Genomic DNA, 19,172 nt, shown 5'->3' with positions numbered 1-19,172 from the left:
TAAATAAAAAGGATTCAAAAGGAAACCAAACATTTTTAGCAGGGCATAAAAAGTTCTTATCGTTAAATGTAAAATTGTAAACTGCAGCATTTTCGAAAAGGGTTTCACTTTAAATGTTCAACAAACTGTTATATTGCTTAGAGGACTTAACATTTAACGTATAACCAACTACAACTACAAAAACAATAACAAAACAGAGAAGAGCGTTAAAACAAAAAAAAAAAAAAAAAAAAAAACCTCAATTTAAGCGTTTTCACTGTGTAAACAAAACAATTAATTACCTAATATTAAATAATGACAAGACATTAAAACCATTTTCAATGTAATAAGTGTAAACAAAAAAAAACAAACCAAAAACAAAATAAATAAAATAAAACAGAACAACAAACAAACCATTTAAAAAATAAAAAACAAATCAACGTCAAATGAAACATTTAATAAATACCTACAAATATTTACAATATACAAAATGCAATATACTGTATATATACCTATATATACATATGTATATGTATATCTAAGTGTACATTGTACGATCCATATATATATATATGTATATATGTGTGTATATGTATATTTTGCTAAAACAACAGATATTTCTATGTGTTTTTGTGCCGTGCATCTAATGAGAGAGATTCACAGCAAAAAAAAAAACACAACCGAAACCAAAAATCAAATCTTTGAGCAAAAAAACCAAAAAAAAAAAAAAAAAAAAACTTCGGTCTTGCCGAATTTCAGACATTGTTCGAACTGTGCTCCCTGTTCTTGTAGTTGAGGAATTTCCATTTTTTGTTTGATTTTTGTTTTTTATTTTTTTTTTTTTTGATAGCAAAAGCTACAACAATAATGAAAAAGAAAATTAAAGAAAATACTTACAACAACTCAGTGTAAATGCCGTGACTCTTTTTGAGCTAATTGTAAGACTTACATAGACAAAAACATACATACATTCTGTAAAACACACACATACACGACACAAAAATGTTATTAAAAAAAAAATACAAAAAAGAAAAATTATAGCTAAATAAATGTTGTAATTGCCAGAGCCAAATGCGACAAAATGAAGTTTTCAATAAATGGGTTCTACTTGGCAGATTATTCCCAATGGCAATTGTCCTTTTTTTTACTATTATTATTAATGAACTTGTGAAATATTCGAAATTTTTTTTTTGCAAAGATTAAAAGAATGATAGTCGACAAATAGATCAAAAAGTTCATTTGAATTTCGATTAATTTTACTAATTCCGAGACGTAATTAATCGATAAAGTTCAGCAATGTTCAACACTGGCATTTACTGTAAAAATACCAGAAAGATACCAGATACTAGAAATTTCCCTAAGCAACCCTGTAAAACACAAATTTCCCTGAACAACCCTGAACAAATATATCCCTGATGTGAGTTAAGAGCCTATCGAAGGTCTTGGGGTATCGAGGTATCGCATTTTTAATGGTCTTCATTTGCAAAAAAATGGCAAGTGTTATTTTTATATACTAATATTAATTGTTAAAAATTAATAAGTCTTAAAAATAACTATATTATCGATAGTATCGATTTTTTTCGCTGTCGGAACATCGAACATATCGAATGGGGCCATTATCGATAAATTCCCAGCTCTAATGCAGAGCATTTTTTTTTTTTTGATAAAATGAATTCGTAAAAAAACCCGTTCGTTGCGCGCCGAGACCAATGCTTGCGTATGTATACGTGCAATAGCAAGCGGTAAATAGTTAATAAATCATATTTTTATTTTGCCAACAATAATATTTATTTTGAAATAAAACCAAATTGAAAAGTGCGTGGAAAAGTGTACGAAACGAAACCAATACACGGAAAGTGGGACAAACGAGCGTACTGTGTTTGTGTGCTTGTTTGTGTGTGTGCGTGCGGTTGTATATATATGTGTGTGTGTGTGTGTGCCTATGCTTGTGTGCATGAGTTTGAGCGTGTAGCGCGCTACAGTCGTCAGTTCAACAAAAGAAAAACGACGACGAAATGAAATAAAATATGTTGTGTTTCAATATTTGTCAGCTAAAAATTGAAGCAATTTTACAAGTTTTCAAATGCCGCCACATAATAATTTAAGGCGCTCAATTACAACTACAGCAGCAACTACTACCACTACAACTCCATCTTCTTTTGTCTGACTACACTGACCCGAGACGACGACAACGACGACGATTTTGCCGCATGGTGAGTTTTTCAGCGCTATGCTGCGCTGCTGTTATTTATTGTTGTTGTTGTTGGGCTAGGTTTTCGGCGTCTTTTATCTTTGGCGCTGCTGCTATAAAGTGTGTGTGTGTGTGTGTGAGTGTATTAGAATAAATTCTTCTAAAACATTAGTTGTTTTTCCCCTCCCCCAGCCCACATCATTTGTAAGTTGCGTTTTCAAATCTCTGTATGCATGCACATATGTATGCTTATATGCATGTGTAATTGTGAGTGCGCGTGTGTGTGCACTGTGCACGTATATTGTGTGAGTGTGTGTATATGTATTTTCTCCGTGCATTGGCGGCGGCGACGGCAGCAACAGCAACATCGAATGTGGTGAATTTTTTATAGTGTGTTGAGTTTAGTTTCGTATGGGCTTAGTGTTGCCAACACACATACAAATAAAATAAAAAGAAAAAAAATATAAAAAAATTCCCCTAACCGCCTACCCCATCTCTTCACTCATCTTCTCGCTCTCTCCTTACCTCCCTCTCGTTGACAGCTGTGCGCGCATGTTTCCAACGCTTATTTATTAAATGTTGTTGTTTCTTCTAGAGTTTGCGCGGCATTTTTTCTCTTCTCGTTTTTTATATATATATTTTTCTTTTATTTTGTTTGTAGTAGAGTTTTTGTTGCCGGCAACTGAAATGGAATATTGAATTGGTTTTTAAATTTTATTTTGCGAGTAAAAAGAAAACAATTTTACATAGAATTTATTGGAATACGCGTGCTTATGTGTGTGTGTGTGTGTGTGTGTTTGTGTGTGAGGTCGTTTCTCCCTTCATTGGGGTTTTAGCTTCTCCTCGTTTCATTTGTGTATACAAATATAAAGTTTTTTTTTGTTTGTGTGTATGTGTATGTTGTGGCGGAGGAGGGAGGTAAAGATATCATTGCACCCCTTGTCTGCTTTGTAGGATGGCCAATCGGTGGCTTCTCTCTGCTTAAGTTGAGAGATGGCCACCAGCATCATCTTCAGAGTCTTCAGTATTCTCTAAACTTTCTTGCGACGAGTACTCATAACCCTGATCTTCATCCCCTTCATAATACTCTGTTTCTGAATCCTGTTCTTGGGATGATGCGACTGGGCTAGATACTTCTATATATTCATAATCATCCTCATTCTCTGCATCGGATTCTGTGCTCTCTGTATCTTGCGAATCTTCTTCGTCACCCATTTCCTCGTCCTCATCCCCTTCCTCGTCCTCCTCCCCTTCCTCGTCGACATCGGAGTTTGGACTATCATTGTAGTCCACACTTAAAGGCAATTGTAGCAACAAGTCCAATTCCTTTGCCGTAAAACAAAACATGGGCTTTTCTCCACCAGGCAGACTCCGCCAATAAAAAATCTGCTCCTCAGTATCATCATTATCAGTGCTACTATAGGTTTCCATATTTGTGCTTTCCATACCACCATCACTCGATGGTGACATCACCTCCTCCTGTTGGTCCTGCTGCTGCTGCTCATGGTTATTTATTGTTGTAGTCACCTTCCGCGGATTCTCCTGCTCCTCCCCCTCGTGGTGCTTGTTCTTAACTTCCTTATAAGAGATTTGTTTATCATAAATAGCCTTTAGCATCTCCCCAATTGCTTGTCTAAAATCACAACTGGCCAAACGTAAGACCAACCAAGCTCCAGCCACAGCCAAAATCCATTTTTCAAGCCCATTAAAACGGCTACTGCCAGTGTATGGAACTAGAACTAGATTTGTGCCCGGAACCTACAAAAAAGAAAACGATGAATCTTATTCCGTCCTCACAATTCTGTTTCCCCCCCTCTCCTCATTCTCTTCAATTACTTGCATTCCGGATGATAGTGATCGTAGCAATCCCAACTGATATCGCAATGGATACCATAATGGTGCAAATATTGTTGATATAATCAGCATCGTTTTTCCTTCTTTTTGCAATGTGAGTATAAATTTTGAATAGGCGAAAACAAAAACGAAAAAAAAATCGTTATAGTTAAAACAAAAACAGAAAATTACGACAGATTACTTTTTGGTTGTTGATTCTAATATTTGTCTGGATAGGAGAAGATATGCTGATATTTAAAATTACAAAAAAATCAAAGCCAACTCCAACTGACATCATCTCACATTCACTCACCTCTCTCGCTTTCTTTTTCCAACAGGCATGCGGCAATTGGAAGATTGGATAGAGCAGCAATGAATGATTTACGTCAACAGCAGTTGGTAGCAGCGACATCGTCATCTGGAACAGAATCGGGAGCAGCAGCAACAGGAACAACATCGAGTCGTCTTAAATTGGCGGCCACTAGCAGCACCACCATTATTGCTCCACCCAGTGAGGAAGAACAACTTGTGAGCTCCACTTCATCGCCGGCACAGCAACAGCAGCAGCAACATCAGCACCAGCAGGAAGAACACCCGCAAGAGCTGGCCGAGCTCGATCAGGAAGAGGAGGAAGAGGAGGAGGAGCACCATCACCACCACCACCTGCAACATCAACAGCCTGGCCAAATAACCAGCACAACAGCATCACCGCCACCGCCGTTGCCACCTCCATCACAGTTGGAGCTGTTGTCGTTGCCATTGAGTGACGACAATGCCCAAAATCGACTTGGAGCAGAGCAATCAGAAGCAACTGGGGGACCATCCTCATCGTCATCATCAGCATTATCAATATTATCGTCGTCATCATCATCATCGACTTCATCATCGCTATCGGGAGTTGAAGCTGCAGAAATGGCTGCCACAGCCGTCGATGTTGTGAACGGTGGCGGCGAGGAGAGGAGCGGCGGCGAGAGCGGAGGTGCAACGGCTAATCCCCATCCCTCACCCATACACAATAAGATCATATTGAAGCTATCCAAACAGCAGCAGCAGCCAACAAATGAATCTCAATCATCATCGAATGCTGCTGGCCAAGATCATGGCCAGTGCCAGGATGAGCGGCGTGTGGAACCATTGCGCATTCAATTACCTAGCAGTGGAGTGGGCGTGAGTGTGGCTATATCCGATGCGGATGCCTCATCCTGTTCCTCTTCTTGTGCAGAGGATGAAGCCTCCTCCATAACGACAACAAAGCGACCACCTCCTCTCAATCCACTCAGCACACCGCACATTGTGCCAAAGCTAACGATACGGGCTGCCAATGAGGAGCGTGTGGGAAGTGTTGTACCCAAGTTAACAATTAAAATGCCCGAAAATTCATCCGCCTCCACCGCGAACGCCACGTCCTCTTCCTCCTCCTCCTCTTCTACAACAACAACAGCGTCGGCGGCTAATAACTGCAACAGTCTAAGTCCACCTGTTGCGGCCCCTGCTGCGACGGCGGCGGCGCAATCTTCAGCATCATCGTTATCGGCGCAGCAGCCAGTTGTTAAGGTGTCGAGTCTTTCGCCAGCTTCAGCATGCGGCGCTTCTTCATCATCCTCGTCCTCGTCCTCGTCATCATCATCATCATCCTCGTGTTCTTCATCGTTATCGGAAATGCCAACAGTGCCCAAGTTAATGATCAAGACAACAATAACCGGGAGTAGTTGCATCACCACAACCAATAGCATTGAGGATCAACAGCAGCAGATACCAAAGTTGACGATTAAAACAACAACAACAGCAGGGGGAGGAGGAGTAGGACCAGGTCAACAGGAACAGCAGCAGCATCTTCACACTGTGATCATGACACATGATCTCAATAATGCCCAGAGCATACCCAAATTGACTATTAAGACCAAGTCAATTGAATTGGAAGAACAACAGCAGCCCTTACCCAAATTAACCATTAAGAATTTATGCTCACCGAAGCACAAGGTTCGTGCTGTTCTTGAGGATAAATTGCCGGCCACTCCACCCTCCAAATTGGCTACTACCATCGCCACAACCAACACGACACGGACGCCCATAACAAATGGTCAGGAATCGAATAGTAACAGTCAAGAGTTTTGTGGCTTTTCTGATGCAGATGAATTGCGTCGTAATTCTGATGACATGGACATTGATGAATCCCTGTCCAAAGATCATGATCCACAAATGTTTCACAATTTGCCACCCCTGGTGGCAGCAGCAGCGGCAGGAACAGGAGGAGGAACACCGGCCGTTGCCAGTAATGGTAAAGTGTCTAAAGAAGATCATCTAGTGGTGGACTTGACGTCATCGCCTTCACCGTCACCAAGTTCATCGCCGCATCATCACCAGGATCAACAGCTACATCATCCGCTGCGTCATCCCCATCATCTGCACCCCTTGGAGGCCAGAGCGAAGGAACCTGGAGGCGAATCCAACATTTTGCTTAGCCAGTTAACAGCTCCACCGAAAAGTTTCTCCTCCGCTGCTAGCAAATATCCACAATTAACTGAACGACTCTTGGCCAATGGAGGAAACAGCAGCAGCAACAACAATAAAATTGAGCCACCTCCTCCAATGCCACCTTTGGTGCCTGCTCCAAATGCCCTGCCCATGCCCATTATTGAGGCCATTGAGATATTGGATACACCCGAAGGTAGTCCGAATCATCTCAATCACATAGAGGATGAGGAACTGGAGGAAGAAGAGGATGATGAGGAGCAATTAAACAATCATGTTAAGCTAGACAATCCATTGAAGGACGAGGTGGTAGATAACAATAATGAACATCATTTGAAGCGCATTAGCAGCAGCAGCAACAGCCAGGCCAATGAATCTCCCAGTGGTGTAAGTAATAAAGCAAAACAAGTAACCGAATCCATCAATTAATTTCAAATCTTATTCATGCAGATGCCTCCGATTAAACAGCGTCGATTGGACAATGATGAGAATGATCAGTATACGCAAAATTGCCGCAGTGAGAATAACCAGCAGACGCCACCTTCTCAAACAACAGCAGCAGGAACACAAGTTCCACAACCACAGACAACGCCCACTCATAGATCCCGCAAGCAAAAGCATGAGAAGATACTCAATTCCGAGCTGGAGGATACGCTCTTCCCTTCCTCAGCGATGCAGCAGCAGAAACAACAACAGCAACAACAACAACATTCAAATATAACGGATTGTCAACTGCAATTGTCACATGCCAATACCAATGGCACCATGGAAGGCTGCAGTGGCGAAGAGCCGACGCCATCCACAGCGACGGAAGCTGCAGCGCCATCAATAGCCGCTTCACCCATTAACAATGCCACCTCCATCTCATTATCGGCTACGCCGGTAACAGGGACAGGCAAGCGGCGCGGTCGACCGAAAAGGAATCCCCAAGCAATAAGGAGCAACAGTCCCGCAACAACCACTCCAATCGCAGGTGGCGGAGGAGAGGATGCAGCAGCTAGCAGTGCGGTCAAATCGCGCCGAGTTCAATTGTTACGCAAGCGTCTGGCTATTGATATGGTCAGTGGAGTCGACCAACCAGATGAAACACATTGTGGCACTGGCAGCGGCCTCTGTGGTGGCATCGGTGGACCAGCTGTTGGCCCTGCTGAACATGATCATTTAACTTTAGTTGATCAACGTCCATTGAGAACAACTCGTCGCACCCAGACACCACAGCCTCAAGTTCCGTCTACGGCTAAATCAACAACTGGTGGTGGAAGAAAGCGACAGGGTAACCACCTTAAGGCCAATCAGCAGCAACAGCCTCCTCCTCAGCAAGCGGCTGTGTCCCTGTCACAGTTTGGTGGTAGTGGTGGTGGTGAAACGGAAACAAATAATAATAATAACAACAACATGCCGTCTTATGCCTTGTCTGCCCAAATTGATTTAACCACCTGCTCGTCCAGTTCGTCTACCTCGTCGGGAGTGGCTGGCAGTGGCGTTGGTGGCCCCAATCAGATGGTAGTAGTCGGCGGCGGCAGTGGCAGCAGTAGCTCAATGTTGCCACCTACAACCATATTATCATCATCGGACCCTTTGCCAGATGTTATATTCCAGCCCAACGATTTCTCCTCAATCATGGCCACCCAACAGTTGCGCTCACCGCGCTCCTCAGCCAGCATTAGCGGAGGCAGTGGCGCTGGTAGTCAACCCGATTCCCATGACGAGGATAATTACAATAGTACCCTCGATAATTCTGGAGGTGAGATAAAAATAATTTATATTGTTGTCATAGTATGCTAATCCCCCTCGCTCTTCCAGATGAATCACCGTCCACGAATCCACTCTCAATGGGTGCTACCCTCACCAGCGGCGGTGGCACACCCACGCGAGGTAGAGGACGTGGACGCGGCTCTAGAGGCGGCGGCGCTCGCAATAGTAATAGTGGTGGAAACTCATCGGCGGCCCGCGGTTTAAATAATGCTGCCGGGGGACAACAGCCGCGTGCTCCTCGCATGAGTCGTGGAGCCAGCGCTGTAGCCAAGGCAATCGCCATGAGTAGGCCACGGTGTGTGGGCGGTCTAAAGCATACACCCGACCCGGAAAGGCTTAAAGGATTATTTAGTCCGGTAAGGTGTCTAATAGAGATTCGTTTATAGACTAGATCATATACCATTAAAAATTGCTTAGAGAGAGAGATAGGAAATTAATGTTCCTGTTGTACCATGAATTTCTTGCATCGTCCCTACTCCACCTTACGCTAACGGTTAATGGCTTAGCGTAAACAAGCACGTGGTGTGTGGACATTATTAAGCGCGTCTGTATAAGCGAAAGATTGAATGAGTAAGAGAGAGGGAGAGAGAGAGAGTCATGACGAACAAGATAGAGATAGAAATAGGGGGTATTCCTGCTTCTTTGCCAATTAGATGTTTACTATCCCATTCTTTCTTTTTGTATGTGTGTCTCTTTTTGTTTTTGCATTTTCTACAATTTGCAACTTGTGTTTATGTTTTGTTACGTAAATGTTTCCCTACACACAAACACACACTCAGATAGTCACTTATACATAGGAATCGTGTGGTAATTAAAATCAAAAGAGGGTGGTTGGGGGTTAAGTTGCATTCATTGCCAACTGCCTAATGCAAATGCGCATACATTGAAGCACAAAAATGCACATGTATGTACATATACAATTTCATAAATACATACATATACATATGTACATATGTATATAAATATATGTATGTATACACATGCATGTATGTATGTATGTATATACATATGTACATATGTTTGCACATTTAACATTGTGGCTAAGTAACTGCAGTGGCAACAAACAAGCCGCAGCCGCCGCTGCCGTTACAAGCAGAGAAACAACATTTGCTGCTGCAGCTTTGTCGTGTTGTTTTTGGGCTTCACCTGTGATTTTAATCAGCTGAAATTTCATATGTGTGAATGTGTTGGTGTGCGTGTGAGTGTGTGTTAGCTTGCATTTATTAACAGTGTAGTTGTGCAGTTGTTGTTTCAACTTCACCACACCTGCTGCTGCGGCCGCTGCTAAAATTGCTGTCGGCGTCGCTGCGCCCTCTTCGCTTTCTCTCTTTAGCTCTCTCTCTCTCTCTCTGCTGGTTCTCTTTTATTTTTTGTGAGGGCTGGCAATGCCGCCGTATGCATATTGCAGAAAAATCCCAATGAAATATTTACTTGTAAAATTGCACATCTTCTCCAGCAAAAGGGAGGCCGGGTGGGAGGAATTGTGCATCGGGTTTTGAGGATGTGGGTGGGGGTGGTGGTGGTGGTGGTGGTTCACGTAATAGTAGAAAGTAATTAATAAATGATTAGTATATTTATGTTAAGCATATACATATCTGGTCAACTAGTTTTGTCCAAGGAGGGTGATAGTGCAATGCGCAGGGGCCTGTCACTCAGCTATGTACATACATATGTATTTGTGTGTGACGTCAATGATAACGACAATTGCACCAGCTGTTTTTTAGGCTGATAGTATTCATCTTTTCACGCCTTCTTATACTTAGGAGTAAGGGATAAACAAATGTTGCTTAAAGTAACAATTTCAAATTGTACACACACATATGTATACCGTTATTTTCATAAATTTTTTTCTTATCTTTTCTATCTAGTCGCCGCAAGTCTTTGAGGAGGATACGCGCATGAGTGCCGATTTGAACAACAGTAATCAATCAATGGCTAGCCTAATGGAACCGCCATTAACACCTCAAAAGTAATTTAATTCAATTAAATGTAAAAGCCAAAATCCTAATATATATATGTATATATTTTTTTTATACGCAGACAACCGCAGCAAGATTTTCTCAACAATGAGGAGTCACAATCATCGCTAGTGAGTAATATTAGCTTGATGGATTCAAATCAGGGTCAATCTGTTGATACCATCCTGGGATCATCAGCTCTAAAACGTCCAAAGAAAAAGAAAATGGAAATTTGTGTATCCGATGAGTAAGTGTTAAAAGTTCTACCACATGAAATTTCATATAATCTTGTGGATTGCATTTCAGAACCGAATTTGTGGCTGCCAGCATAGCTGAATACGATTGGCCGCCACCCAAAGGTTGTTGCCCGTCCAAGAATCGTGATACGTTTATGATCCAGGAGCAGGTGGCCCTCTATTTGGGTATAACGAGCTTTAAGCGAAAGTATCCGGATCTGCCGCGACGTGCTGTCGATATGGAGGAACGCAATTGGCTACAGGAAAAGGGACTCGTTAGTGAGAAAATGTGCGATTTGGGTATCACAGCAGTATGGGCATCGGATATTTTGGATATCATGTACACCGATTTCTATGACAAATATGAAGGCTACAAGGAATACATAAGGCAAAAGCATTTGCGTGAAATTGAACAAAAGCAAAAGGCATTAGGACTGACTGTGGCTAATGGACGGGGACTCCAAGCCAGAGATCGGGCCATGTTGGCTGCCAGTAAATGGAATGTTTACTTCAACAGAACGTAAGTCTTTTGGACATAACAACATCCAATATTCCTATTCCTATTCCTTTTTTATTTTTTTTTAACAGCCGCAAAGAGGAGCGTCTTGCTTGCTTAGATCTGCAGACATTCACCATGAATCAACCGTTGCCTAGGACAGCGCCAACATCAACCCGGCTTCAGCGCTCTGTGGTGAATGCAGTCCGATCAGCTGCTCAAGCAGAGAATATGCCGGAACCACCAGAGATGTTGGTGCCACGTGTCTTTGATGCGGCGTTCCGAGGTTCAGATTATGCGTATCCATTAACTGTGGTGCCAGATCAATTCTGTTTACCCTATCGCAAGCTGTTACCCTGTGAGCTGAGGTGAGTAATATTAGCATTATCGTTTGGTGGCAATTAAAGCAATTGTTTCTTCTTGGTATAGAGCTTATCCCTTGGACACAGCAATGGATAAACCGGAGACGGTGCAGCAGCTACTGCAGGCTCAGCTATTGCAGAGCATTAATGCACCAGCCAGCAGCAGTAACAATAACTTTGAGGAGGAGCGACCAACAGTGGCCGAATCTAGTAGTAGCATAAGCAATAGCAAACCTCTCAAGCGACACAGTCGCAGAGCGTTGCGACAGCAGCCTATTAGGACGCGTACAGCCAGTAATTCCAGCACATCATCGGCCTCCTCCACAAACTCTTTCTCATCTATCCACAGTAGTAGCAGCGAAGGAAGTGGCAGCAGCAGTTCTAGTAGTGATACGGTAAGTTGCGAATGTCTTTTCAAAAGAGGCACACACACTAAAATCTCATCCACTTACAGGACACCGATAATGATAGCAATAGCGACTCAAGCTGCTGCAGCTCAACCGATGGCGGCGGCGGGTCTAGTGTGGACAGTAGCGACAACGAGCAGCAGCAACAGCAGCGTCCACCCAACAATTCCCGGCTTAGCCATGGCTCGAATTGTGGAGTTTGTCTACGCAATCAGCATCGAAATGCCCGTAATATGCCGGAGGCTTTTATACGTTGCTACAGCTGTCGGCGTAATGGTGAGTTTTATTTGACAAGGGTGAAGTTCTGTTCTTAAAAATATATGTACATTCTATTTCCACAGTACATCCCAGCTGCATTGAGATGCCGCAACGTATGCTGGGTCGGGTGAGAAACTATAATTGGCAGTGCGCCGAATGCAAATGTTGCATTAAATGTCGCAGAAGACAGAAGGCAGGCAAAATGCTTTTCTGTGAGCAATGCGATCGTGGTTATCACATTTACTGCCTTGGGGTTAAGACCGTGCCGGACGGTAAGTTGAAAAAAAGGGGAGAGGCAGTTGATATTTGACTTATTCATTATTTTACCTCTTTTGTCTTTTTTTAGGCCGATGGAGTTGCGAACGGTGTTGTATGTGTATGCGATGTGGTGCCACTCGACCCGAGGGCCTGCCTGGAATCGCCAATAATAACAATAATAATACCAACAACAACGGCAATGGAAATGGAAACTCTCCTGGTGGTGGCAAGACGGTGAAACACAAAAAGGTTAAATGGATCAATGAGTATCGCATAGATCACATAACACAATTGCGAGAACATTGCTCGATGCTATGTGTGCCCTGTGCACGAGCCAAGCCACCAAAACGTCAATCTCCAGTAACAGCAGCAACGACACCAACGATAGCAACACCAACAACAGGAGCACCAGCGTCGGCGGCATCACCTGTCGCAGCTGCTGCTGCTGCTGTTGCCACAACATCTGTCACCTGCATGGATTTAGATACACAAACCTATACCAGTCCAAGTAGTAGTCCCAGTCCCAAATTACTGGCTACTTCTGACAATAATTGTACGACAATTAACATCACTAACAACAACAGCAACACAAATACCAACACCAGCAGCAGCAACAACAACAATAGCACCAGCAATATCAGCGGCAGCAGCAGCAACAACACAAGCTTACCAGCAATTGTCAGTGGTGGTCGACGGCAAATGATAGCTACAATGCAATGCAGCACATTCAGTAGGCATTCCGATGCAACTGATGATGATGTTCCTGCTGGGGTTGCTCCTTTAGCAGCAGCACCAACAACCACAACAACGGCGCAAACGAATACAGTTGACGCCAGCAATGCCTCCACATTTTCTTCATCATCATCATCAACAGCAGCTGCAACAACAACGTCAACAACGACAACACCATCGTCATCGTCATCCTCAACAGCAATTGGCATAGCACCGCCTCCGGTAGTTGCCTGAGTGGGGGTTATACGTTACTGTGCCAAGCGCACTTTAACGGATTTATAGTAAGCGCCGGACGCCGCTTGAAGCAACCCCCCAACTAGCCAGAAACACTTACCCCCCTCTCCCAACACTCCCACAAACACACACACACATACACAAACTTGCATAGTATTAAAGAATGAACATTTACGGTTTTTTTTTTTTTTTTATATATTTTTTATCAATTATTTTTTGATTATGTTATACTGAAACATGACAAACAAACCCAAGGAAAGCAGAACAATTTCAATTTTTTTATTTTAGTTAATGCAATAAGTTGAGCAACTTTATACACACACACATATATATATATATACAAACTCTTACAGAGGAGGGGTAAAAAGCAAACAAAGGAAGTTCATTTAATGCATTTTAGTTAGCACATCGACGGATCTAAGCAGCGTATCTATATTTATCTTATAGTCCCCTTGGCTTTACTATTATATTTAGTTTCTGTTTCATTATTGTTCTGTCTATGTATGTGTATGTGTATGCGTGTGTTTATGTTTATGTAAGTCTTTGAAGTCCTTTTGTATGTCTGTTTATTGTCTTTTGTCAAGCTGTTGTGTGTTCGTGTTTAAACATTACAGACCTACTTTATGATTATTTTCAAAGAAGAACTATAAATTAAAAAACACACCCATACAAATACGTATATTCATATAAATCTATATATATATAGATATAATGTAATATTTTATTGTTAATAATATTATGATTGTACAATTTTTTTTTTTATTTTTTTTGTGTATTTTTCGTACATCCGACAATTATGCTTTTAGCTGCGTTCGCATAGAAATACTGTCGTGTTATGTTCGAATCCATATGTGGAGATCATAAACTGTAATGAAGTTCGATCGAGCATTAGATATTTAGCATATAAAAAGCAAACGAAGCAAAAAAACAAAACAAAGCTAAAGTAGTGTGTTATGTGCTACATTTTTTCTTACATTTAAGCGAAATGTATTATACAATGTAATTTATGATAACTCACATATACACACACACACACCACACCTCCACAGATACATTCATACAGACACCTAAACACACTCTCACACTCACACACACACATTATGTTTAAGCACAATTTACAAGTAAAAACTACTATATAAAGTTACAATATAATGATATGTTATGTATGTGTGGAAATAAGATTTTTTTAGTTAAGAGATATTCTGATACCGCCGCAGCATCAGCACTAAAGCGATGGATAAAGCATATAAAATAATATATATATATAGAAACGATAGAAGAACATTTAGCCTTAAGCGTAAAGTCTACTTAACCAGAAGATAAAGAAATAATACCTAAACATAACAGAATAAGGAACTAAGAACGAAATTCAAAAATAACACAACTAAGGAAAAAACACTGAATAAATAAAAACAAAAAACAGATACAACAAGAAAGAATGAAAGAAAGAAAAAGGTTCTACTCTACTTTTCCATGGAATTTAATTATTAAGTCCTTTTCGATTAAGTTAAATAAATCTAATATTATTAACTATATGTATACATACACAGAAGAACATTTATTTTTAAGTCGAAAATAAAACAGCAGCATTAATAATTATTCCCGCCCTCTCCGCTCTTCGTTTATTTTGGCAGTTGCTCATACAAATCATGACCATTGCTCCAGAAGAAAATGTGATTACAAGTCAATTGTGGACGATGATGCGCATTTGTCAGTTTCCTGTGCAATTCGTATCCGCGTCGAATGCAGGCAATGTCATTGGCCCGTAAACGTTGCACGGCACAGAGATCATTGCATCCGTCACCAATGTAAAGGACACGCTTGTAATTACCCATAGAAATGACCTTGTCTAGGATACGACCCTTGCAGAGATTTACCGGACAGAGTTCGCAATGATTCTGCTCCTCATATGGGGAGACAATTAATCGACCATCTGCTGCAATACTGGCCGGATTCGTATAGATGCCAGCAAACAGATGATCCACTCCATGTGCCTCCAGCCATTCGCTGATGAAAAAACAATTCGAATCGCTGACTATAAACAAGTCCATATTGCTGTGATGTCCAGCCAATTGTCGTAATAGACGTAGAATTCCCGGAACAGGCGGCAGGCTGCGTATATGGCGACCCACCGCCACTGCGTCCATACTATACTTTTGATGCAGCAACTGCAGGGCGTGCTGAATGAAGGCAACCCAGCCACATTTTGGTATCAGGTCAAACAATTCGGCGGTGCGTTCCGTTGATGGTAATAGCTGCCCAACTGACGTATCTGAATCTCTATCCACAATGGTCAGGTCAAAGTCAAAGGCAGCCATCTCACGACCTTTGGCTCCTCCATTACTTATGCTGCACATCGAACGCCGTTGGCCCAGAGCCGACCGAGCCATCTTCAATAAAAAGTCTCGCAGCATTTTTTATGCTGATAAAAAGAATCTCAAATTTTCTTGAATTTTATTACAATTTACATAGTATATGTATGTATGTTTATAATAATTGTACATTCATAATATGATTTTCATATGTGTCACTTTCAAATATATTAGTTACATGTTGAAAGTAAGTGGCTCAAAGAAGCAAATCGATGTGGGAAGTTGGTTTAGAGTTAGTGGGTTTGGGAGGGTATTCTTATGTCCGGAGTCCAATTTTCAATTCCATATCGGTTAAATGAAACCGTCTTCAAATTCCTAAAACAAACAAAACATTCCTCACGGACACAAACGATTGGTATTGTAAGTGCCGAAATTAATGATTAAACATTGTAAGAGTTTATATAATAATGTTAACGAGATTCGATTTCAAATCGGTGTACTGGCCGTGTTAAAATATTTTAAAAGATTTCAATATTTTGGCCTTCTAGTCAAATTATTATCTTATTTTAGTGTGGAAGAACTGTGGAAGAAATCAAACCAATTCTTCCTTTTGCATCCTTCTAGGAAGAGAAAACTTGAAATTAGCATTCAAAATTTGTATGTGTAGTGTAAATAAGTGAATGGGACGCCGTTGGGTTAACATTATTCAATATTTAACAAACATTTACGCAACTAGCACCCCAATGATATAGTAAATATATATGTTTGTATGTATGTATACTAGAGTTAGGTAAGTTAAGTATTATGGCTGACATCAAAAGACTGTTGAAACACATGCAACAACATTTATAGCTTTAAATTTTGTTTAACTTTTAATTTAATCTTAAAGTTTCTTTTGTTGGGTTTTCCATTTCTAATATATTGTCACCGAAAATGTGGATATTCAGCTTATTTCATACTTATGTATGTATGTAAAATATGTTTCCAAAAAAACGTTATCAAGTCTGGCTTCATAAGTGGCTAAAAATTACTATGCAAACAGAACAAATATGTATATTGGTACAACTAACCAAAAAGACTAAGCAATGCATAAATGGAACAACAGCGTAAATATCCGTATGTATATAAATAGTAAAGATGGAATCCAAATTGGATTTGGTATTCAATTACATTATCGTCTCACACTTGGAGCGGTTGAGACAAACACTCATCTGCGAAATTTCATTGGCTAACTAGTTAATTATCAAATTGGAATTTAAACTATTGATTCGCAAAATGCAAGACGCAAAATATCGCTTTAAAGTATTCTGCCAGTTGTCCCACTTTAAAGATGGGTTAGACAGTTGTTTGAACATTTTGCACTGTCTTGGATAGCTCCACTTTTGAGGGTATTAAATAGAATGCCGGCGTCATTGTCTCGCCACATGGACACTGACATGCATTGACCCAACTGAAATTGCCTAGCTTCTTTTCACACTTGGGGCAGTAGAGGCGACCCTGTTCATTGTGCATGATGCGATTCATCCAGGCAATGGGCTCCACAAACAATATTCGACGACAATTTGTTGCTGCCGCAGGGTCATCCTCTTGACCGGGTGAGCCCAAAGAGGCTTGCCGCAGACGCTCAGACAATTGTTCAATGCGGCATTGCGCCGCGGACGTTGGTGGCGGCGGTGGAAGTCCTGGTGTTGGTATAATCACTCGCTCCTCCACTGGTCGGTCGCGCGGTTTATGCTCCAGAACATGCGATTTGGTGGCAAGAACGCGGCGACATTGACGACAACGAAATACATTGGGCTCTGGATTTTCGCGGGCTATATCTGGATCGGGATTCACAACACTATGGAAGCCCTGGGGCAGGATCTTCGCCTTACGCATCTGCTCGCCGGCTAAACGCAGGCGATGTATCTTGTAGCGCTGACAGCTGGCATCAATTTTGCAGCCCATGCGTCGGTATAACTTTAGCTGGGTAACAAATCCAGCATTTGGCTGTACAAAGCGTCGCTTTGATCTCACCAGTTCAAAGGCAGCCTGAAAGTCCAGATTATGGCGTTTCATCATATAGGCAATCACCGCAGAGGAACTCCGACTCACACCAAAATAGCTAGGGAAACAATTTATTTAAAATGTTTCATTGTTTCGAAAGCAACCACTCACCAATGTACTAGGACATTACCCTGCTGATCCACGGCCGAAGTGATAAACTCCACGCAGGCCTCCAGATGCTGGAGAATGTCTGCACGGGGCATGTCGGCAACTGTTGGCGAAGAGAGATAACAAATCTTTAATTAGATTCAGGACTACTTCTTATTCTTTTCTTTTCAAATTAAGCAAAGGCAACTGGTCTTCAAGAGATCTAATGAAACAAAAAAGTCCCTGCAACTAAACCATTTGATGGACCATTGTCTACTGCCTTAAGTATTTGCTTGGCTCACTCTGCACATATTTGGTGGTCAGGAAACTGGCCTCCACAATGTGTTGTGGCAGTGGCACCGAGTCCAGTGTCAGGATGTGTGTAATCTTGAATGACTTCAATGTCTCCGTGTGAGTTGCGGCCGTCAGGTTGCCTAAAGGTGAATACATGAGTGAACGCTAGTCTCATTTATCATTTCATAGCATACCCAAAAATAAGCCCATCTCAATCTCATCAATGCTGACAGGTCCACCATCGAAATCATCGCGTGTCAGCTGCCCAGAGTCCTTGCGTTTGCCTTGCGTCACAGCTGGTGTTGGTTTTCCTGATGACGCCGTCGTCACACGGATTCCTGGCTGCTCCATCTGCTCCCGATCCTGATCCTGGTGCCCCCCAAATATGCAATATTTATTTTACTATTTTAACATCCCTACTTTCTAGCAATACGGTAACTTCCCAGTATTTGTGCAGCCAAAATCAATCGCAGAACTATCGAGCACTGGTCTCCTCGAACGATGTGGCAATACTTATTTAATTGTAATTTCTGGCAACGCGAAAAATACCGCAAAAAATACGCAGTTTTTTAGAAATATATATAAACATCAAAACCTACTAACGAGACACAATCAAGATCAAGCGTGGCAATCATCAAACGCATTTATATCAGGATCGGTCAGGCGGCATTAGATTTGAAAAATTCGAATTTTTTTTTTAAGAAATATATATAAACATAAAATAATAGTTCAAATAAACAGACAAAATGTGCAAGTGCAGTGAGAGTTTTGGTTAATAAGAGTGAAAAACATTCACCCACACACACACAAACACAAACAGACGTACACAAATTCGTACACATACACACAAAGAAAAGAAATACAAGGAGCAGGACCAGCTGTTGTTGTGGGTAACGACGGAAAGGAATAATTAGCGGTAAATTTCTATTTGCCCAATATTTTTTATTGGTAAGTTTTTTGAATCAATATGATATGATGAATGGTAAAAAGGATTCAGGTTTTTTTGTTTATTAGGCATAAGTTGTTGCAGGCTATTTAAACAACTGAAATGTTGGCTAACCGTAACGGCTTATTGACCAAAGCAGAAAAAACGCGTACGTGCGCCTGCTTGTCTTCTGTTTGGCGTCAATGTGTATGTGCTTGTGTGAGTGTGATAAGGCAAAATAATAATAAGTGTGTCACACATACACACACACACACAAAGAGAGGAAAGTGGGGCTTTTATGTCAAAGTGGAGCAAAACCTTTTGCTTATTGTGTGCA

At 41.4% G+C, this 19,172-nt stretch overlaps 4 protein-coding genes across 5 annotated transcripts; 1 reads left to right on the top strand and 3 right to left on the bottom strand.

The window, feature by feature from the left end:
- The first annotated feature begins 1,618 nt into the window (after positions 1 to 1,618).
- e(y)3 (enhancer of yellow 3) lies at positions 1,619 to 14,770 on the top strand. 2 transcript variants are annotated; one of them, XM_068301842.1, is made up of 12 exons: positions 1,619 to 2,192; positions 4,342 to 6,862; positions 6,926 to 8,219; positions 8,279 to 8,586; positions 10,099 to 10,199; positions 10,271 to 10,435; positions 10,495 to 10,944; positions 11,013 to 11,288; positions 11,350 to 11,677; positions 11,737 to 11,965; positions 12,031 to 12,219; positions 12,294 to 14,770. In XM_068301842.1, exons 2-12 carry the CDS (start codon positions 4,376 to 4,378, stop codon positions 13,169 to 13,171), a joined length of 6,705 nt encoding a protein of 2,234 aa, XP_068157943.1. In that variant the 5' UTR covers positions 1,619 to 2,192; positions 4,342 to 4,375; the 3' UTR covers positions 13,172 to 14,770. The 2 variants fall into 2 exon arrangements, with proteins under 2 accessions (XP_068157943.1, XP_068157935.1); XM_068301834.1 differs by lacking the exon at positions 1,619 to 2,192 and adding an exon at positions 4,033 to 4,118.
- LOC137585862 (protein ENDO16-like) lies at positions 2,871 to 4,209 on the bottom strand. The gene is made up of 2 exons (XM_068301853.1): positions 4,007 to 4,209; positions 2,871 to 3,928 (listed from the first exon to the last, which is right to left on the bottom strand). The coding sequence occupies exons 1-2, from the start codon at positions 4,094 to 4,096 to the stop codon at positions 3,152 to 3,154; spliced, it is 867 nt and encodes a 288-aa protein (XP_068157954.1). The 5' UTR covers positions 4,097 to 4,209; the 3' UTR covers positions 2,871 to 3,151.
- Positions 14,771 to 14,781: 11 nt separating the features above from the next.
- Positions 14,782 to 15,585, bottom strand: LOC137585842 (pyridoxal phosphate phosphatase PHOSPHO2). The gene has a single exon (XM_068301821.1). It carries the CDS (start codon positions 15,583 to 15,585, stop codon positions 14,794 to 14,796), a length of 792 nt encoding a protein of 263 aa, XP_068157922.1. The 3' UTR covers positions 14,782 to 14,793.
- A 134-nt stretch (positions 15,586 to 15,719) lies between these two features.
- On the bottom strand, positions 15,720 to 18,443 carry MKP-4 (MAPK Phosphatase 4). The gene is made up of 4 exons (XM_068301799.1): positions 18,105 to 18,443; positions 17,919 to 18,050; positions 17,641 to 17,740; positions 15,720 to 17,587 (listed from the first exon to the last, which is right to left on the bottom strand). The coding sequence occupies exons 1-4, from the start codon at positions 18,259 to 18,261 to the stop codon at positions 16,819 to 16,821; spliced, it is 1,158 nt and encodes a 385-aa protein (XP_068157900.1). The 5' UTR covers positions 18,262 to 18,443; the 3' UTR covers positions 15,720 to 16,818.
- Positions 18,444 to 19,172: the final 729 nt, after the last annotated feature.

Source organism: Drosophila tropicalis, unplaced genomic scaffold (assembly GCF_018151085.1).
Source record: "Drosophila tropicalis isolate 14030-0801.00 unplaced genomic scaffold, ASM1815108v1 contig_158, whole genome shotgun sequence".
In the NCBI taxonomy this organism is placed as follows: Eukaryota; Metazoa; Arthropoda; class Insecta; order Diptera; family Drosophilidae; genus Drosophila; species Drosophila tropicalis.
This window is presented reverse-complemented; position numbering and strand designations above follow the sequence as displayed.

Excerpts from the sequence above, each read along its gene's own strand:
- LOC137585842 (XM_068301821.1), bottom strand. The coding sequence starts at position 15,585 with ATGCTGCGAGACTTTTTATTGAAGATGGCTCGGTCGGCTCTGGGCCAA.
- LOC137585862 (XM_068301853.1), bottom strand. The coding sequence starts at position 4,096 with ATGCTGATTATATCAACAATATTTGCACCATTATGGTATCCATTGCGA. Across the intron at positions 3,929-4,006 it reads CACTATCATCCGGAATGCAA|GTTCCGGGCACAAATCTAGT; the intron begins GTAATTGAAGAG and ends TCTTTTTTGTAG.
- MKP-4 (XM_068301799.1), bottom strand. The coding sequence starts at position 18,261 with ATGGAGCAGCCAGGAATCCGTGTGACGACGGCGTCATCAGGAAAACCA. Across the intron at positions 17,741-17,918 it reads GACCACCAAATATGTGCAGA|TTGCCGACATGCCCCGTGCA; the intron begins GTGAGCCAAGCA and ends CTTCGCCAACAG. Across the intron at positions 17,588-17,640 it reads GGTAATGTCCTAGTACATTG|CTATTTTGGTGTGAGTCGGA; the intron begins GTGAGTGGTTGC and ends TTGTTTCCCTAG.